We start from the raw sequence: 19,114 nt of genomic DNA, 5'->3' as shown, positions 1-19,114 counted from the left end.
CACCCTTTCAAAGTCAACCTGTTAAAAGTGGCTCTTCTCTCCTGAAAATTACAACCAGAGCTCATTGTCCCATCTGATCCTTCTCTGTTGGAGTCAACATCAAGAACTTGTACTGACAGCGAAGGAAGTTCACGCAGGCTCAAAAGACAGGTTTCATTAGAAATTTATTTCTTTAAACATGGCCACTTTGAGATTAATGATACTACTTCAGGGAACATGAAAGAATAATAAACAGTTTTAGAAGGGAAACAATCAGGTAAGTCAGGATTTGCTTTTCAAACAGTAAAAGGCCAAGCTCCAAGAGGCAATAAATTTTGGCATACGAGGACTAGTATTTTCAAATCCAAAAGTTGGCTTAGTCTTACAGTGGAAGCTGACTGCAACCTTAGCTACCTTTCCACAACGCTGGACTCAATCATAACTTAAATGTACAGGAGCATAATGTGAAAAGATTTTGTTTTATTAATTAAAAGTTAACAGCAACAGGCACATATTAAAATGAATATGGCAAAGCCTTTACAAATGGCTTTACGCTGAAGCTCTTCCAAAAATGGCTGTTGCAACAAACTGTAAACAGAATTAATAAACAGTCTTTTACAATAATAACAGGGAAATACAAATGAACTAAAAGAAAGCACCAGTTTCTGAAACTAGATTACAGTTGTGCTTACTGTACTTAAAACGATGTAAAACAAATTACAAAAATGGAATGTTTTAAGTTTAAAATTAGTCCTTTAATTTTGCCCTAAAAAACATTTTCTCCTTTTCCCATCAAAAACCCATCAGTGGGTAATGTTTTAGTAGAGGGAGGAATACGTAAACAATGCACTTTTTTTATTATTTTTTTTTCAAATCAAAAACAAATTTGGTCACTTAGCTTTGTGCATAGTTTAAGGCATCTGTAGCAATTTGTTACAGTTTCCTCCCCAGTGTGGCTGTTCATGAAATTGTCACATTCTAAAAGAATAAATTAAAAAAAAAACCAAAAAACAAAAAGAAAAAATGTTGCCGTTCAAACCCTTCCCCGAGCCCTCCCGCCCTCCCCCGTCCCAAACGTACTCACACACCCACACATACACACACGCTGCAGCGAAAGGGGCATTTGTACCCTTGTTCTGAAGGACACGCTTCCCATCCCACTTTATTTCAGATTGGCAAATACCCTGAGCTGATTATGGTGTTTAGACATTCCACCTTTTTCTTGCATGTGCAGTTCAAGTGTACAATAGTGAGAACAACATGCGATGTTCCCACTGCAGAATCGCAATGCAGTTCGGACGCTTCCCCCCCCACCCCCCCCCCCCAGATTCAGAAGTGTTTTTTTTGCCGTTAAAAAAATTGCATTCCCATATAGCACTGGAGTAAAGCTTGGCTGTGCTCTATGATGAATGCTCAGTTCCCAGTGCACAAACAAAATTATGGCAAATGGGAGGCTCTTCTGGCATCCAGAGAAACAAGAGCTGCAGTCTCAGATTTGATCTTTTTCTTTTAAAAAAGCAAAAAACCCAAGTTAGTGGTTCCTTCACAGCCATGCGCAAAGGTTAAGTCTAGAACCGATAGTTTCAGAGTACATTTGTAAACATCAAGTCTTGCCAGAGGCAGCAGAGGATGGGCACTTCACATTTCCGTATTAAAACAGGGACTGAGTGGAAGGTATGCTTTGAACACATTTATGCAAGTCTTGCTAAATTCCAAGGGAGTGGAATAATCCGTGTCAAGTCTTAGATTTGAAGACCGTATTCCAAATATCATGAGAAAACCCAAGCCATGGGGCACAATGAAGCTTTCGTCCCATTGCTCCAAGGCTCAGTCACTGCTGTGCTTTGCATATTCGAGGTTCCGAACGACAACCAACTGAGGCGGGTGCATATTGCTCTATGTTCAGATCTGGCGGCTTAAAAAAATTCTGGGTCAAATGGTCTGTGTCAAAGGAAAACTTGGAAATAAATAATGCTGGCATCATTTTATCGTTTTACCAAAACCTTGGGCTGGCATGTGTCTCCTTTAATCCAACCGTGCAGATACCGAGGGAAGAGGCAGTTTTCTCATGGAGATTGAGGTCAGGACAATCGAGGTTCCTGAGGTAAAATGTCTGAGTCCATTTCCTCAAAGGTGGGGTCAACATCGTCACCGCTGCCCGACTGTTCCCTCTGCACTCCCTTCCAGCTCGCCTTGTTCAGTCCCAGGTGGCCAAGCATTGTCTGTGACAGCCTCGTGTTGGAAAACCGGGCCCATTCCCCAAACAGTGGTTCCACTAAGTAAGTCATAAAACCTTCAAAAGCAAGCAAACAAACAGAGGCAGATTAAATAAAAAAAACAATATGGAGATGAATTAAAATACTCAAACCAAACATTTTAAATAGCGTTTAGTAGCAAATAATAAACGTGTCAAACTGCTGTTCTTCAATGTGCATTTAAATATTCATTTAGATATTTTGGGCATCTTTACCAAAAAAATCTCTCAAAATGTGAAAGATTTTACAAATCACTCAGAAGGACAGCAGTACACTGCATTACAAATTAACCTTCTTTCTCTCACAGCAGTGACCAAATGAAGACAAATACTGGACAATATGGAGGGAGAGAGAAATCTAAACATCAGCAACTAAGTCACACAATTCAGAAAACCTAAATTTCTAAAAGATTTTATAATTAATTACCCACAGAGTGTCTGAATTATACTACATGGGGGGAAAAAATATATTATTTTCACAATATTAGGGTGACTAAAAATACTTTAAAATACAAATTTTGGAAATTTTTTAAACAAGGCCACAAAACAACACATTGATGTACTTGGTGCGTATGCACATGTTCATTTATTTGTAATGTCTATTTCCATGAAACAAAAATTCAGTGCTAAGATAACCAAAATTGAGTATTTTAATTAAACAGTATGTTTTCCTAGCATTCTAAATTCTAACAGTGCAGCTGGATTGAACATATCAGCTTTGTGTCAGTCTAAGGCATTAATTCATACTCTGCTTGTCATTAAATTTATTCTTTTCTTTTACTATGTTTTTAAGTTTTTTTGAGTTGCAATTCACCTCCACAATCAACTTTTATTAGCTATAAAAAGACATTTTACTATTTAAATCCAAGTCAGGTTAGCAACAACTATTAATATAATGGCTATCCACCATTCTCCATCACATCTCTGCCCACCACCCTTCCTTAAAGGCTGCATTTAAAGGGAATGCTGACATTCCAAAAAGCTAAACCCAGCATGCCCAGTTGTGGCAAGCTCTCTGCAAAAGGCATCTGAGACCACACGGCAAGGGGAAGGGAGGGACCCTCCTCTTCCACTTATGCAGCAAATACCGCTTCAGATGAGGCAAGTTCTGGGCAGCAGCATGGGAGAAGTCAGACAGTTGCCTCCCACACTGTACCTGCTCTGTGAGGAAACAGAAGCTCCAGGACTGTCAGGGCAGCATCATTTATAAACAATTCAAGAGATATTATATAGCAAATAAAAATAAAATTGCTCTTTATAATAAAGTGCTGCCACACACACACACACACACACACACTATGTTCAGCCTCTAGGAAATGTATCCAAAGAGTGTTTTTTTTTTTTCAAATTGCATGCTGAAAGAAATCTACTAAAATGAACTGAATTGCAGTTACCAATCTGGATGTTGGCAATAGTTTCTGTCTGTCGGTCACAAAGTGGACTCACACCCAAGTGATATTTTTTTTCGATATCACCTAAAGAAACGAAAGTAGAAGTCAACAATTAAATTATCAAGTCCCAAACAAATCAAACACTAACAGAAGTGAGCTGTGAGTGCTGGTTAACAAGGACACTACCCTGCAGCTGGTGGTATGCATTTACTTCTCTTCCCATCTCACAAAAAAATAAGTTGATCTGTCAGATAACAATACTTAAAACTGCATTTAAACACTTGGTGTTTTTCATCAAACAGTAATTACAGAAACCCCATAGAACCACGCAGGTTTCCTGAAGGATTACCATCCTCTTTCTTGCAAAACCTCCTACACTATCATAGAAATTACAAATTAATCCCCCCTCAGCAATATGGAAGAGGATAGCTTAGCCTTCAGAAATTTCTCGCTAAAGGCAATTTTGTTTCTGCTTCCCCATCACCTTTATCTAAGATTAAGTCTCACATAATTAGCATCAAATAAATAAATAAATGTTCCCCATTTACCATATTCACATGCAAATTAGGAGGTCTCAAGTCCACCAAACTAGCCTTAATTGTATTGTAAAACAATTTAATAGTAATGGAGCAAATTCACTCCATTTGTCAGTTAAAGGATTTATTAATTGCTCACAGTAACTAAAACCTCCCTGGCTCTTACCTGCTTACCAACCAGCCTTAGAGCTTAAGTTTAAATATTGAAGACACATGATGAACATATTCCATAATTTGCTGAAACTGCTAGGGCAATTTCAAAGTGGCCATAATTATTAATCTGGAGCCCCTTTATACAAAAGGATGTATTGCATCAGCCACTTCAGGTTCAGATTCTAAGCAGATTCTCTGCAGAGTTTTAGTAACTGACCTTTTGCAGGAAACACAACCCATGAAAGTAAAAAAATCCCATACTGTACATCCCTGCTAGTGCTAAATATAAATGGTCTAGGGGTCATGGATGCTCTCTCCACACTAAATACATTTTATACTAACAGATACTTCTACTCTTACTTGCCTTGATGGAAGAACTCCTCTGTTACTTTTTCACTCCACTGCTTGCTCAGCTCCCATGTCCGACAGGGGTTACAAATATCTGCACACTTCAAAGCCATCTAACAAGTTAACACACAGTATTAGATCGCCTTTCTTCCAACATAAGTGCCTGTAATTAATTCCTGATAGCAGATTATTTTAGGTTTTGTCAATAACAAACCTACCTACCATTTGTGCTCCAAAGTTATGTTCTGTAATATTTAAAAAACACTCTGGGAACTGTGAGATCTCATGATCATCCCTGAGTAATATGGAAATTCAGTCAACACAAAGTATTTCAGGGCCACTATATTTAGTATACTCACTGGTACAGGAGACAAAAATAACTTCAGAAAAAGAAGCATCAAAGCAAGCAAGCAGTGTTTTCCATTTCTGGCTCTCAAGCTTCTATTTTTAGCAATGGTTTGCACAAGACAGAACTTCTCATCTGTTTGTCCACTGCCTCTTACAGCCCACAATATGAACCTAGTAAGAAAATGCCTATAAACCTAAAAAGATTCTGAAGGCTTTTGTTTTTCAAGTTTGCTAAAGCTTACTAGCACAATTGCAAACTGATTCACAACAGCAGTGCTTTCCTTCCCCATAATATGTTCTGACAAAGCATTTCACAGTTCTGAGGCTGCAATGGAGTTGCTGGAAGAGCTAAACCTTGTCTTGGAAACATCTTGCTTCAGCAGCCCTAAGTTATCAGACTTAGCAATACACACCATTACTTGAGAGAAGTGCTGGCTGTAGGAATTGGAGGGAACAACCTTTTTGTAATGGAACAGAAAGATTAAAGATAGTCCTGCTCCATTTTGAAAATCTGGCGGAAGTAGTATTTAGTACTTTACAGTAGATTAGTTTTTACACTAAAATGCTGTTTCCAAAAATATGACCAGCAAGATCACCTGTAAGATGAAGTGACGATGGTTTGCATTCTCTAAACATAGATCTCCTCTATCCAAATGGGATCGGAACATGGACAGGTACTCGTTTTGTTGACTGATGTCTGTAGCAAGAATGAGATCACCTATCTGGCTCTCCATCAGCTGCCTGAAATAAATGACACCAAACATTCAGAAATACATCAATTAAGAGCAGCAGTCATCACTAGATCTACACGGCTTTTTATCATATTTATTATTATACAAGCTTTATAACAAGCATTTTCACTGAACTGTTTGTTTTCTTTTCCTAAAAAAATCTTGTAACATTCACAGAAATATCAGAATATTTCATTGGCAGCTTTCAGGAAGACTAAAACAGTTTTTAGCTTTTTTCCTCCCCCTACCTTTTTTTTTTTTTTCCTTAAAAATGCACGAACTGATTGTCTCAAGATTATTTCTTGTCAAGAGTAGGTGAAGATGGTCTATTTTAAACTACAGTTGTGGTGGCAGAATGAGAAAAGACTGCCAAGTTTAGTCTGAACAGGTGCTCAACTACATGAATACACCCCTTCAATGTCCTTGCAATAAATGTTATTTTCCAAATATCACGTTGCATCATGAACTGCTCTACTCTACCAGCACTGTATCCAGGAATTCTTAGAATAGATCTCAACATTTTGTACTCAAAATCGCCATGCAATATCTTATCTTGCAGGGCTGTCTTAGCTGACAGATTGCTTGTATCTCAAACTAATCTATACTATGTGGTATAAACATACCTGTTTTCTAATGACATATGTGCAAATAAACCAGACTCTCTCAGCAACCCCACTGCCGATCTCCAGTGATGGTTCTCTAATACTGAGGTATTCTGTGAATTAAAAGGGAGTAACACATATCAGTCAATGCCTTTTTCTTAAACTGAAGAGCTATATACCAAGAGCAGCACCAGACAATTTGGCTATGTTTTGGGGTTGGTGTTTTATTTTCTTCTTTTTTATTTTTCCCAAGGAGGTTAAAACTCACAAGTCCTGAATACTTAGTTAATTTGCACAGTTTTTTATCCCAGTGACATGGAAACAGCATCTGCATTCAATCCTACCACTAGCTAGACACATCACAATTTACATTTCTTTTCCGTACTTCTCTCCAAACCTGGTTTTAACAAAACAATTGATTTTATCCTTACCTTATATAAAGTCGCTAAATAATGATTTGTTTTAATTAGGAAAGGTTGGTTAACGCCTGGGTGATCCAAATCATGTGTGGCAGCTGCTATTAAACTGAGCAGGACATCCCATGGAGTTAAAGATTTGGAAAGCTGCAAGGCAAACCCAACCAATGTTAGTAATGCAATATTGGCCTTAGAAAAAGTGCATGAGTGTTGCATTTTTGGTTTTCAGTAATTAACAGCCAATAGAAATTTGGAGAAAATCTTGAATATGTAAAACTAACATTCCACTGACTTTTCACAGTATTTCCCCCCCAAAGCTACAAAATTTCAGCAATGGTTTAAGAATTACTCTTTCTGAATGGCAAGGTTCATTCTTAAAAACTGCCAGCACAAAACATAATTGTGTCTAGTAATGGAGCGCTTTTCCTCACCAGACCCCATCAAAGCAGAAAATTCTTAAAATTAGCTCTCCCTCTCATTTACCAAGTCCATTTGTATGTGTCTATTCTTCTTTAAATTCATACTGTGTTTTAAAAAACATGAAAACCCTTTCCTCCTAAGAGTAAGAAACTAATGTTCTGGAAGACTTAGAACTGTTTTGGATGTATTTCTACTCTTATGCAAAATTGTATTTCAAAGTCTACCATGAACAGAACCAAGGTCTACATGAACAGAAAAAAGGAGGAAAATCTGCCACAAATAAGTATTTTCAATGTGCATGTCAATTAACTCAGCATGCATCTACATGGACTTACTTTCACTGTTCATAGCTGTTCCTGCTTGTGGTTGAGAGGTTTGAAAGTTTGAACTCAGTAATAAAGCCTAGTTTGCACTAAAACAGAGAGGACAGTTCTGTCCATATAGAGCTGAACTGCAGCAAACAGCCTGCAAGGACAGAAGTTTATGTTCCCTGTTGCATTTGCCATCTATCACACCTCACATTTATAACGTACTTTAGTGCAACAGAGCTGCAGTTCAGTACACTGAACTACAGCTGTATATGTTACTAAAAATACAAAGTCTGTTACTTGTATCTGAAGCTTCACAAAACTTCCATCGCAAGTATTAAATAAAAAATGCTCAGAGCTTCCAAACTGAATGCCATAGAAAAGCTCATCATTTATCAGCTCTGATCAGGCTCACTGCACCAATTGGTCTGAGAGCAGCACTGAGAAACTGAGTGGGAGGAGTGGGCAAAGAGCCTCTGAAAAAGGCTTTATGGAGCCAAAACTTACTTGTTTTTACCTCAGAAGCAGAATAAGGAGCTATGCTATTCAAGGGAATACCAGACTGGTGATAATCTGCATCAAGGCAGATAACTTCTCGTCTAGCTACAGTGCACTACAGCTTTCAATTTAATATAGAAGGACAGCGCTTTGCCCTGAAATTGTCCAAGACATCACTTACAGCAGCCTGACAGCAGTCCAAGTAGTGAGGACAAACCCTCAATTAGTTTAGCTCCTTAAGGTCTGTCATTCTACCCTTTCTTAAAAAGTCAGAGAACTCCTGATGTATTGCTGTTAACCGCCTCTCATACAATCAAACTGTTCAGTAACAGCAAAGATGAGCAAAGCAAAGATAATGGTAATTTATGGAAGAAAAAAATCACCCCAGATGACAAGTACACAGGTTTATTATTGCCAGTTCTGACTCAGGCTGCAATTCTATATGAATGTCTTGGGGCGCAGCACTATGTTAAAGAGCTGCAACTTCAATTCCCTGCTCTAGTTCAACAGGAAGTCACACAAAAGACCATGTCAGCTCAGAAGGGGGGGGAAAAAGAAAAGCATACTAAGTGTGAATCCACAGCCTCAGCAACAGGGAGGGCAAGGGAGAGTTCAGAAGTGTTTCTTGTTGGGTTCTTAGGTTTCTTTACTTTTGATAAAACCTGTATGTGCACATACACATACATGTATGCATGTAAGTTTTTATATAGATCTATGACCTACTGCCTTCTACAACTGCCTGAAGAGAGGTTGTAGCTAGGTGGGGTTTGGCTTCTTCTCTCAGGTAACCAGCCACAGCAAAGAGGACACAGTCTACAGCTGTGCCAGGGGAGGTTTAGGTTGGACATTAGGAAAAACTTTTTCACAGAAATGGTGATTAGACATCAGTATGGGCTGTCCAGGGTGGTAATGGAGTCATTATCCCTGAAGGTGTTAAAGGAAAGGTGTGTAAGTGGATGTGGCACTCGGTGCCATTGTCTAGTAGACAAGGTGTTGTTTGGTTACAAGTTGGACCAGATCTCAGGTCTTTTCCAACCTAAATGATTCTGTGATCCGTGCACACAATCCATTCATATGCATATACACACAAACACACATTTCTGTGTGTATGAGTGATGTAAAAGTGAGAAAGCTGCCTTACCTTGGGCTCTTTTAAGTAACAGTGCATGGCCTGAGTCACATCAGCAGCATGAACTGCATTATGATAAGGATTTTGACTGTGATAATCTTCTTGAACCATAACTGCAGGAAAATAACAGACATCTAAATTTAAATAAAATTGCAATTTTTTCAAGGACCTTTTTATATGCCCCTATTAGGTACAGAAATATGCGATATCACAAGTTACATATACATAAAAGCATCAGTCAATAAACTGTCAGCTGAACCACGATGCAGCTGTAAGATTTTTATGCAAAGAAACAGTGTTTGCTAAAGGAAATCAACTACATGTAAAGTCACCTCAGAGCAAAAATTCAACAACTTGAATCAATATATAATCTGAGATTTGACTGATACATAATCTGACTTTGACAACATCCCAGAGAAGGCTGTCTTTGACAATCTGTCTGAATGGCGAGGCAACACTGAATACAACATGAAAATTTTGCTGTTTACCAAACCATTAGGATGACTTCATATCATGACCTAAAAACAGTTAGAATTTTAGAGGAATTAAGCACTGCTTTCCTATGAAGTGCTTTGTTTTCCCATTCAGAAAAGTGGTCATGGAAAACCAACTCTATTTTTAGGCATTTTTTCATACTTGTATGCAGGCAAACTTTAAGCCCATATGCAATTTAGAAAAGAATCTCATTGAGATGATGGTCTGACTAACTATACCTAGATTCAATATTCCCTATTTAACTTCTTTGCTTTCCTCCATCTTCCTGGCTGCCTTTGAACATTATAGGTAGAATTCCTTAAAGGGCATCAACATTAGCCCAAGTACAGGGAATGAAAAAACTATAATGCGATAAAGGATGGAGGGAAAGAAGATCTAAAACACAAATCAAACTATATTCTAAAGTTTTGCCTGACATAACACACTAATTCTTCCAAGCAAACCTCAAAAAACATTTTCCTGTCTGACTACAGTCTGTCAGTCCTACCAAACAAACATGCCCACAAGCTTTTCTACTTAGTTTACAGGCCCAAAGGATCCATGAAATTGTGAGTATAATGTTAGAGCATTACTGACATTTATTTGTGGTAGTTGTGAAGAGCTGTGGTCCATGAAAAATGAAAATACTGTCACCACCATGTAATCTCAATAGAACTCAATGGATAGCTTACAGCTCATATGAAAAATGAAAATCAATATAAATGTTTTTGAGCTTTATTACCTGCAGAACCCTCTCTCACCTATACCTCACATCAAGGGCATTAATGGCATATATCCCTGGCTTTCTTCTTAATTATTTTGTGGCTTCATAGGCTAATCCAGCTACCTGAACTCTAAAATTTTCCTAACTTACTTATTTTATTAAAGCAGACCTAGGTCAACATTTTGATCACAATCTTCCAGAACTGGAATAGCACAACATTGCATTTTTTCTTCCCTGGTTCAAGTCTGGAATAAGAACCTGTGAAGACACAGTAAGAAAATGCGGATCTCCAAGTAGAGGATGGAAACCACTGAAAGACTGTGTGTGTGTGTGTGTGTGTATATACACATAAACAAAAAAAAAAGCCAAGATCCTACAGGGGACTAAAATCAGCTTTTTCTACTTATAAGATTCCAGTACAGTCTCATATAATGTAAATTTTGTCTGGTCCTGGACCATCTGAGCTCTCCTAGCCTTGTGGAATTTGATCTTCAGATTGCTATGGATTAGAGAGTAAGAGGTAGCAAAAGAAAATAATTAATTGTGTTCATGCTAAGAAGCTGTATTTGGAAGAAAGGTTCCTTGATTTTACAATGGACTAAGAGCTTTTTACTGATACTACGTAGAAGGCATTAACAAAAAAGGAAAGGCACTGAATTTCGAATTTAGAATAAATTTTGCCTCCTTCAAAGTCTAATCTCATTTTTAGTAGATTATAACTTTGAATAGTCATATGTAGTTAAAACTGTCATCATCTTATGATAACCAGTTAACCAAGCCAGTAATTTCTAACTGGTTTTTCAAGTATTATAATTTGCATAATGTCAACTAACCAGATGAGAAAAACAAACCACATTCAGTTAGAACTTGTGTAGCCTAAAAATCAGATTTCTATAATCATTTTCCTCCATTCCAACATATCAGTCATTAAGGTCAGCTGATTAACATTCCTGAAACAGGAGAAAATTTATTTCACTTTAAAACATGAAATGCAAGACAGAACTGATATTTTTTTAACTGAAAGATAACTAAATTATGAAAACAAAAAGATCCTAATATTTGAAAGGGGAGAAAAGACTCCCAAATGTAGTTTCTCCCCTGTTAAGTGACAAACTTTGTAACCACAGAATTGTTTTCTCTGAAACTGTGGGAAGACTGCTGAAGGGGACCAAAAATTTGTTTCTCCTGCTCAGTTAAAAAAAATCAACCCACTTCACAAAATTAAAGATACTGTCACAGAAGAACCAAAGGAAGGTGGTCTCACATCAGCACCTGTCTATGTTTTGGGACGCAGACAGATCTGTCAAGTGAATGTACAACTTGGTTTAAATATTCTACATTGTATTTACAATTCTTTCCAAAGAAGCATTCCAGTGACACGGCCCAGACATTCAATTAAAACTGTCCTGTACTCCATCTACAGAGAAACCATGTCCACAGTATACAACGCTTACTTTTAGAAGAATGTGAGCAAGCCAGAAGCGACACCAAATTGGCACCAGAAAGTATTTTTGATATATTCCATACAGTTAGGGAACTATATAATTGGAAACAAGTAAAGATCAATACAGAACTAGAAATCAGAACAAAGAAATGAGCTGTCTAGCCTTTCCCAATACAAATGTCACACAATGTCACATATATTCCTGATTGTTTAATAGATAATAAATAAATTTAATAAATAAAATACAGCATTGCCCATGAAACTATTAAACTTGTTAATACTTGTTTGGATTTAACACGGAATATTCTATACTCCTAAGAACTTTGAGAGATCATCTCAATATAATTTAAATCACTGCACAATGTAGACTGCATCAGTACCCTTCAAACCTTATTGCTAAACTACAACCAGGACTTCATTTAAGGTATAAAAATGCAGATAAACAACAATATTCATCAAAATAAAAAGCTGTATTTACCTAAAAATCTACGAAGTTTCATCGTATCTAATTGGAAGTGTTCAATTAGTCCATGTAGATTAAACAGATGAAAGGTTAAGCTGACTAGACTGTTTCCTAAAAATAAGATGAAAATACTAATTCATTGGAATATAATAAGAAAAGTATTATTTCAAACAAATTGGTCACAAAAATTATACAAGCAAACTTCTCTACACCAAGTCATGATATTCTACACCTTTTATAAATATTTAAATCTTAATGCATGACAAGTTTCCATTAGCTGTCTCTAGTAAGAAGTGGTTTTGCTTAATTCTAATGCATTCACCAACTGTCCAATAGCAACTGACAAGAAGAAAATGGTACTGAACATTAAAAAACCAACATGTTTCAACATGCAAATCCATTATAAAGATATTCAATTTTATAAATATATTTATTCAACATATCACAAACACATACACAAAATACAAATATAATCAGGCAAAGAGAAAAGTTAGACAACACTATTGATTAGAGCACTTTGCAAATATGCTATCTCTAATTTTCATCATATATTTTGCAGGACTTCTTATTTCACACAGAACTCTACAAAAAAGGCCCTAAGTATTGTTAAAACTATTACAAGCTTATAATATATTTCACCTACTCTTAGCTTTATTATAATCTTTTGCAGAGGTGAAATAAAAAGATAAACTGTCCACAATGTTTATTTGAAATAGCTTGTCCATTATTTGCTCTGCAAACAATATCATGGCTGCCAATCTTTGTTTAGCATTATAGAACCTAGCACAGACAGAAACTGAGATACAAAAAGACAGAAATTTCTTGTAAATCAAGCTTATTACTAGGCTAGAATTAATGTATTCTCATGTACATGCCACCTCATCACAAGGAAATATGCAATTCTTGGAACCACATTGACTGGGGAAGTTCTTTCATAAAGGCTCATCCAGGGCAGCTCATCCAGCAGAGTTTTATATACAGCATTCTGCCCTTCCAAACTTTCAAGAACAAGGCTGCCTAATCCAAATGTCCTCCAAAAATGATTTAATTAGGATGCAAAATGGATGGTGGTATTGTAAGGCATCCACAATAGAAGCTCTTCTGGTAGGTACTTTTGAAAAAAGCATGTATAAAAAGTAGAAAGGGCTCTTCTGAGAAAGACAACTTCAGATTTCTCCCATTTGACAAACTAATCCAAAAGTAGCTATGCTTACATGTTGTATGTATAGCTTTTCCTCATTCAATTATGTAAAGTTTATCATTACCTATATTACCTATATAAGCATTCTATTTGTACAAGTCCTTGCTATTTTCATTTTTTTTCTACCGATTTTCTGTATTAAATGTAACTGTGAGCTTACTACTTTTACACTTGGTTAAGTCCAGCACCCCTTCAATAAAACAGAAGAGAAAAAGATCTTTCGGTGCCACATTCTGCTTTTTGAACTTAATTTCTTGTTCTGGCAACTTCAATTGCAACTCTGCTACCTTTTCCACATGACTGCTGCAAAATCTGCAAGAGCTGCCCTCTATTCTCTTCCCACACTGGCACAAATGTCACTGTGATGTTGGATTTGCTCATCTCCTCCTTCCATTCTGTTCAAAACCCAGCTGCCATTGCTGAGATTATAATGCAAAACCATCCTACCCACTGCAATAGCCCTCTCTCCTCCTTCCCAGCACATGCACAGATCTCTTTTATGCCTACAAATAAACAATACTTAGGGTTTTTTTTAACCAACTACTCCTGTAGCTCCCACTGCAATTTGTAATGGGCACACAAAAGTCACCAAAACGTTCTCTTCCTTTTCCTATGTTGTGCAAGCTATGTGTACAGCAGCTTCCCTCTGCTCAATTCCCAAGTCTCTAGGTATTCTATGTCATAATTATAATGGATTAACACCAACATGCCTCTTATGGCACTAAAGAGCAATAGAACTATTCCATCTAACACTACATTTATCGGAAAAATACTTATTCAATATAAATTACTATCCTGGGTTGATTATGATGTTAAATTGCATCCCCATTCATCCACCTAACCCAGACACAGGTTTTGTATTCTTAAAATTTCATCTAAGAATAAAAGTGAGTGGAAAAGAAGCACCGAGTCTGTTATCAGAGACTGTACTTGCTCCCCCCGCATCGGGAGTTTTGACTACAGCACAGACAGACAACAAGACACAGATCGCCTTGGCTTTCCAACTAGCCGGAGCAGAGAGGTCTTCCTGGACTGTTTTCTTTCCCTTTTTGAAACTAATCGAACCTGCTCTGGACTGGGGACTCGGGAGAGCACCGGGAGCTTGCACCCGTGGACTACCGGGAGCCCAGCCTGGGCAGCGGCATTTTCCAGCACCAGAGGGACTGATAACAGAGCGAACACCCACAGGAAAGAGACCCTCTGAAGTTTGTCATCTCTTCTGAAGGGCGAGAGGTTTTGTAATTTAATATTGTTCATTCTTGTACTAAGTAGTGCTGTGCCTGTGAAATAAACAAGTTTTTTCCACTTCTCTCAGAGAAATCTCTTCCCGGTTGAGAGGTGAGAGAAAGGGGCCATGTGAGTTTGCTTCCCGGGGTGGGGGCCATTAGAAGTTTTCTCCCAAATTTGCCCTAAACCAAAACAGATACATTCATCTTTTGGACACAACCATAAAAACTACCAGCACCCCATAACTGAAAAAAAAAGTCCAAGATCATAAACTTATTTGTTAATTTGTATCAAATTACTACTATAAATTACTAAGAGAACAGCAACCTATAAAGTACATCAAGGGCCTCTTCTACAAATCAGTGATTAGTATCAGTACTGACAGTATCATCATTTTAACAGAGTGACCAGGCAAACTAGGACTCATATTAAATACTATTAAATCAAAAAGTACTACCTGGAATTTACGGTTTTTAGTGAACAATCACACGTGACACTGCAACATAAGTGCAACAGTTAAGTTATACTAAAAGATAAAGCACAAATAAAACACCAAAAGTCAACTCACCATTTGTCAGTCTATCAAAAAGAAAAATATCAAAATTCCAATTTCCAACCTTCTCCAGCATACACTGAAAAGAAACACAAGAGCTGTCATTTTTCAATCAGTATATGCCTATCTTCTTGCAGCTTGGAGTATTTAGGATTTCAGGGACAGATCAAATCTTTACAATTTCTACATATTAAAAAAATAGCAGTAAAAGAATAATTAAATTTGTCTGATAACTGAAAAACATCACACATTTACAAATAAAAAGACCGAAGGAAAAAAACGAACAAGAAGTGCCTTGACAGAACTGTTTGGAGATCCTCCTTTCAACCTTTAGTCAGTTTCTCAAAAGACAATTTAAAACAATTAGGTTCAAATCAGAAATAGTATGGCAGAATGACTGTGATTTAGACTACCACATTAATCTCTGTGTAGACAGAGATTTTATCTTTTCTTTCTTTCCCCTGCTCATAGAACAGTATCTAGATAATTCACTAGGCATTTGAGCCATTGTATGAGTGTTTTAATATAAGAACCTGCCTTTTGACTTTTCACCCGACTGAACTAGCACGTCTTTATCCCTGCTACTCCACATGAACTGTTCTATCTGCTACAGGGATGAGTAAGAACAGCACACAGTACAAGAGGCCTCACCAGAGTTGAGCAGTCCCAATTTTTGCCTCCCCTACCTGTATCAGAAATACCTGTCCAGCACATTTTACAACAGATTCCTGCCTTCTCTTATTCTCATTAGATTGGTAGAGTAGTTTTGTGATGCAATTATAGGTTCTAGCTTTTCTCTACCAGCTCCTAGAACTCTGCTATCAGAAGAAACAAAAGCATTAACACTAATTTTTATATGATTAAATTATAGGTACATTTTTAAGATCCACTCTCTGGGTTATCAGATTTCTTCCTACACCACAGCCTGATGATATTGAGCATGGATTGTATTATAAGTATATTATTTTTCTGTGTCAGATGACAAAAAAGCACTACATGTAGTGACACAGCCTTTAGAATCTTAAATAACCTGAATAATCTTTACCTGCTCAGTCCCCTTCAGCACTGCCCATCCTCTCTCACAAATACAGCAGCCCTCATCCAGGTGGCTGCTCCCTTAGCAACATCTCTCTTCCCAGTATCTGCTTTCCCTGCTTTAGTGCTGTACAAGTGTATTACAGCTATCACTTTTCTTTTCTAGAGGTGCCTACCAAAGAAAGAGTCAGTTTGACATAAGCATGTCCTGAGAAAACCATTCACTGCACTTTATTCAATTTTGGCAGTCACTTTCCCAGTTGTTCACTAGTGAGGTTGTCCTAAAAAAATCAAAGGGAACAGGTGTCTAAATTGCTCCACTGCATTTCTTAAATACAGATACATTTTCCTCTCTTCATTTTTTTTCCTAAATTATTCAAGGGCATCCTTATTTCACCAGCTATTAAAAAAAAAACAAAGAAACAAAACAACAATAACAAAAATACACTAGTCTTCATCTGAGTAAACTTGTGGGCAGTAGAGGAGCTTTCTACAAACCATGAAATTTTACCTGGATTTCATTACAATATATACATACATACATACACACACACACACATATATGTATATAAAAAAAAATACACACACCCATGCTTAAAAAAAAAATGCTTAAAATTGGTATTTAGTCGCACTTTTAGTATGTGATATATATACTAGCAAGCATTTAGAAAAACATACTTTAAATAAATAAAAATCAAGCAACCAACCTTTGCTTGTCCATTATAATCATCATCTAAAATGTTTGAAGAATTTGGAACAGTGATACCACGGAAAAAACGGGAAGATCTCAGGTATCGCTGGAAACTAAGCAACCTTCTCACATTTCTTGCAGACACAGAGACCTCGATTTCAGAATTTGCTACAAAAAAAAAGAAAATAAACACTCTCTCTAAAAAACCTATAACAAAAAGACAAATGCTCTGGGAAGTTTGGTATAAAGAGAATGCAATTTTTTTGAGTATCAAACATTTCAGCACAAATAGAGATATTTTTATTAATACTAAATACAAGCCATGGATTAGAAAAAAATATGTTCTGTGTAAGCATCCTGTGAAGAAAAACAAACACTGAAATCATAGCTGCAACTTACCTTTATAAAGAACTCTGTTACTGAAAGGACAAAAATATTATGGATACTGTTTAAAAACACACACAGTACTGCACACAAATTATTTTTGGAAAATTGCTGTCATCTATATACATCCAAATCCACATCCCTAACAAATCATCTAAGACAAAATGTACACCAGCAAGAGAGTATCAGAAACTGAGTGTTGATACAAGAGGTACAAGTAGGCTTTGAGCAAGTACAAATTACTTTTACCCAGTTTGGAGCTCAGAAAATCTCTTAATTCTACTTTGTCGATGTTTTAAACTCAAGTAATTTTGATATTTTTGCAAATAACTACACTCTTCTGCCAAACAATTATGACATTTACGTTCACAGCATATCTAATTCTGTTTCCCAGTATGGTGAAAACACAACAGAAAATTATTTCAGCCTTTCTCAAAGATTAATCCAAATGTTTTGCTTTACTTTTATTACGTTAACTGATTTATACAAATGACTGATACTAGTTTATGTCAAATTCCACTTGATATGCCTGAAGTGTTTTAGAAACCCCCAAATCAAACTACCCAGAGCTACAGTTCCTTTGTAAAAAGCCAGAAATTCTCATATTGAAATACATTAGGCCAAACTTGGTCTTTAGTTTCTTTTCAACAGTGCCACCCAACAGCAGTTTTATATAACCAACAGGAAGTCAATAATCTTATCTTGATATTCACTCAACCTGCCTGAAATGACTCATGTTAAATAATAAAATTTCAAAAAGAGGTATTAAGTAAGGAAATCAATGGCAACATGCTCTTTTTCAAAAATGCAGATAATCAAAAACAACACGATCATAATTCCATAGCACAGATCTCGTCCTTCCAAAAAAAAAGGCATATTAGAAGCTGGTGAAGTAAGGAGTTACAACTTTTGTTCTTAAATTCAGTCTAAAATGTTATACATGGGAAGGTGTGGCCTTATTGACAATCTGAACTAAAAGCCTCAGTGATTCCTAGTGACAGCAGCTTAATTCTACATAAGATAAACCTTTATCCATTTAAATTCTTCCTGCAGAAGTTCCAATTTACTTTCTGTTCTATGCTAGCTCATTAATATATTAAATTAATATATTAATCCCCAAACATCTCTAAACAGAGCTGACAGTGGGATGATCATGGAGTATCTAATCAAACACAGCATCATTCCCTATCAACCGTCTGTGTTAACAGAGATTAAACTGACACAACTGAATGTTCTTTCAGACATGCCTGAAATGCTTCATCAAGACACTGAAGTTCAGGGCTAACACAGACATCTCCACATTAAGTATCCCTCTTCAAGACATCATTCTCAAGGGCAAGGGCTCTTCCTCTGAAGACACTGGTACCTATAATATATCCCAATTTATATATATTAAGTAAACAGACATAGTACATATGATAAAGGTTGCTTATAAAGCAACATTCATGTATACAGCAGGAAAATAGATTCTGTCATGCTACATTACCAATACTTCTAAGCACATTTGTGACCATGAGGTTACAGTCTGAGCACTGCCAGTTTGCAGAACAGACAAGCAGGGAGCAATACAGCTGCTGCTGCTAATGCAGTGTATGCTATGGGTAAGAAGTTTCTCCCCCTCAATCTCAATCCAATTCCTTAAGAGCCAAACTTCAAAACTGAAATTATTGGGTTGAAAATAATATAAAATCGTTATATTTAGTTCATAAAATGATCTAAAATATCCACAAAGTCACACACAAAAGCCAGAAACTTCACTAAATCTCAATAAAACAAAGTATTTAAAGTAGGAAAAATGAGCACTT

The 19,114-nt window shown here is 36.7% G+C and overlaps 1 protein-coding gene across 3 annotated transcripts in view; it reads right to left on the bottom strand.

Annotated features, from left to right (window-relative positions):
- Positions 1–146: 146 nt before the first annotated feature.
- PDE7A (phosphodiesterase 7A) overlaps positions 147–19,114 on the bottom strand; it is a 76,276-nt gene continuing 57,308 nt past the window's right edge. For all 3 annotated transcript variants that reach the window (XM_005517121.3, XM_014256771.2, XM_005517122.3), the window contains 10 exons: positions 16,942–17,093; positions 15,215–15,278; positions 12,234–12,329; positions 9,126–9,226; positions 6,774–6,905; positions 6,364–6,455; positions 5,606–5,750; positions 4,678–4,774; positions 3,628–3,708; positions 147–2,272 (listed from right to left, as the gene is read on the bottom strand). In XM_005517121.3, coding sequence (XP_005517178.1) covers positions 2,061–2,272; positions 3,628–3,708; positions 4,678–4,774; positions 5,606–5,750; positions 6,364–6,455; positions 6,774–6,905; positions 9,126–9,226; positions 12,234–12,329; positions 15,215–15,278; positions 16,942–17,093 — 1,172 coding nt within the window. In that variant the 3' untranslated portion in view covers positions 147–2,060. The remainder of the gene's footprint in view (positions 2,273–3,627; positions 3,709–4,677; positions 4,775–5,605; positions 5,751–6,363; positions 6,456–6,773; positions 6,906–9,125; positions 9,227–12,233; positions 12,330–15,214; positions 15,279–16,941; positions 17,094–19,114) is intronic.

The sequence above is a fragment of the Pseudopodoces humilis genome, chromosome 1 (assembly GCF_049639895.1).
Source record: "Pseudopodoces humilis isolate 2021_Gansu_Grassland_sample_001 chromosome 1, ASM4963989v1, whole genome shotgun sequence".
Classification (NCBI taxonomy): domain Eukaryota; kingdom Metazoa; phylum Chordata; class Aves; order Passeriformes; family Paridae; genus Pseudopodoces; species Pseudopodoces humilis.
The sequence above is the reverse complement of the archived record's forward strand: the minus strand, read 5'-3'. Positions and strand labels throughout refer to the sequence as shown.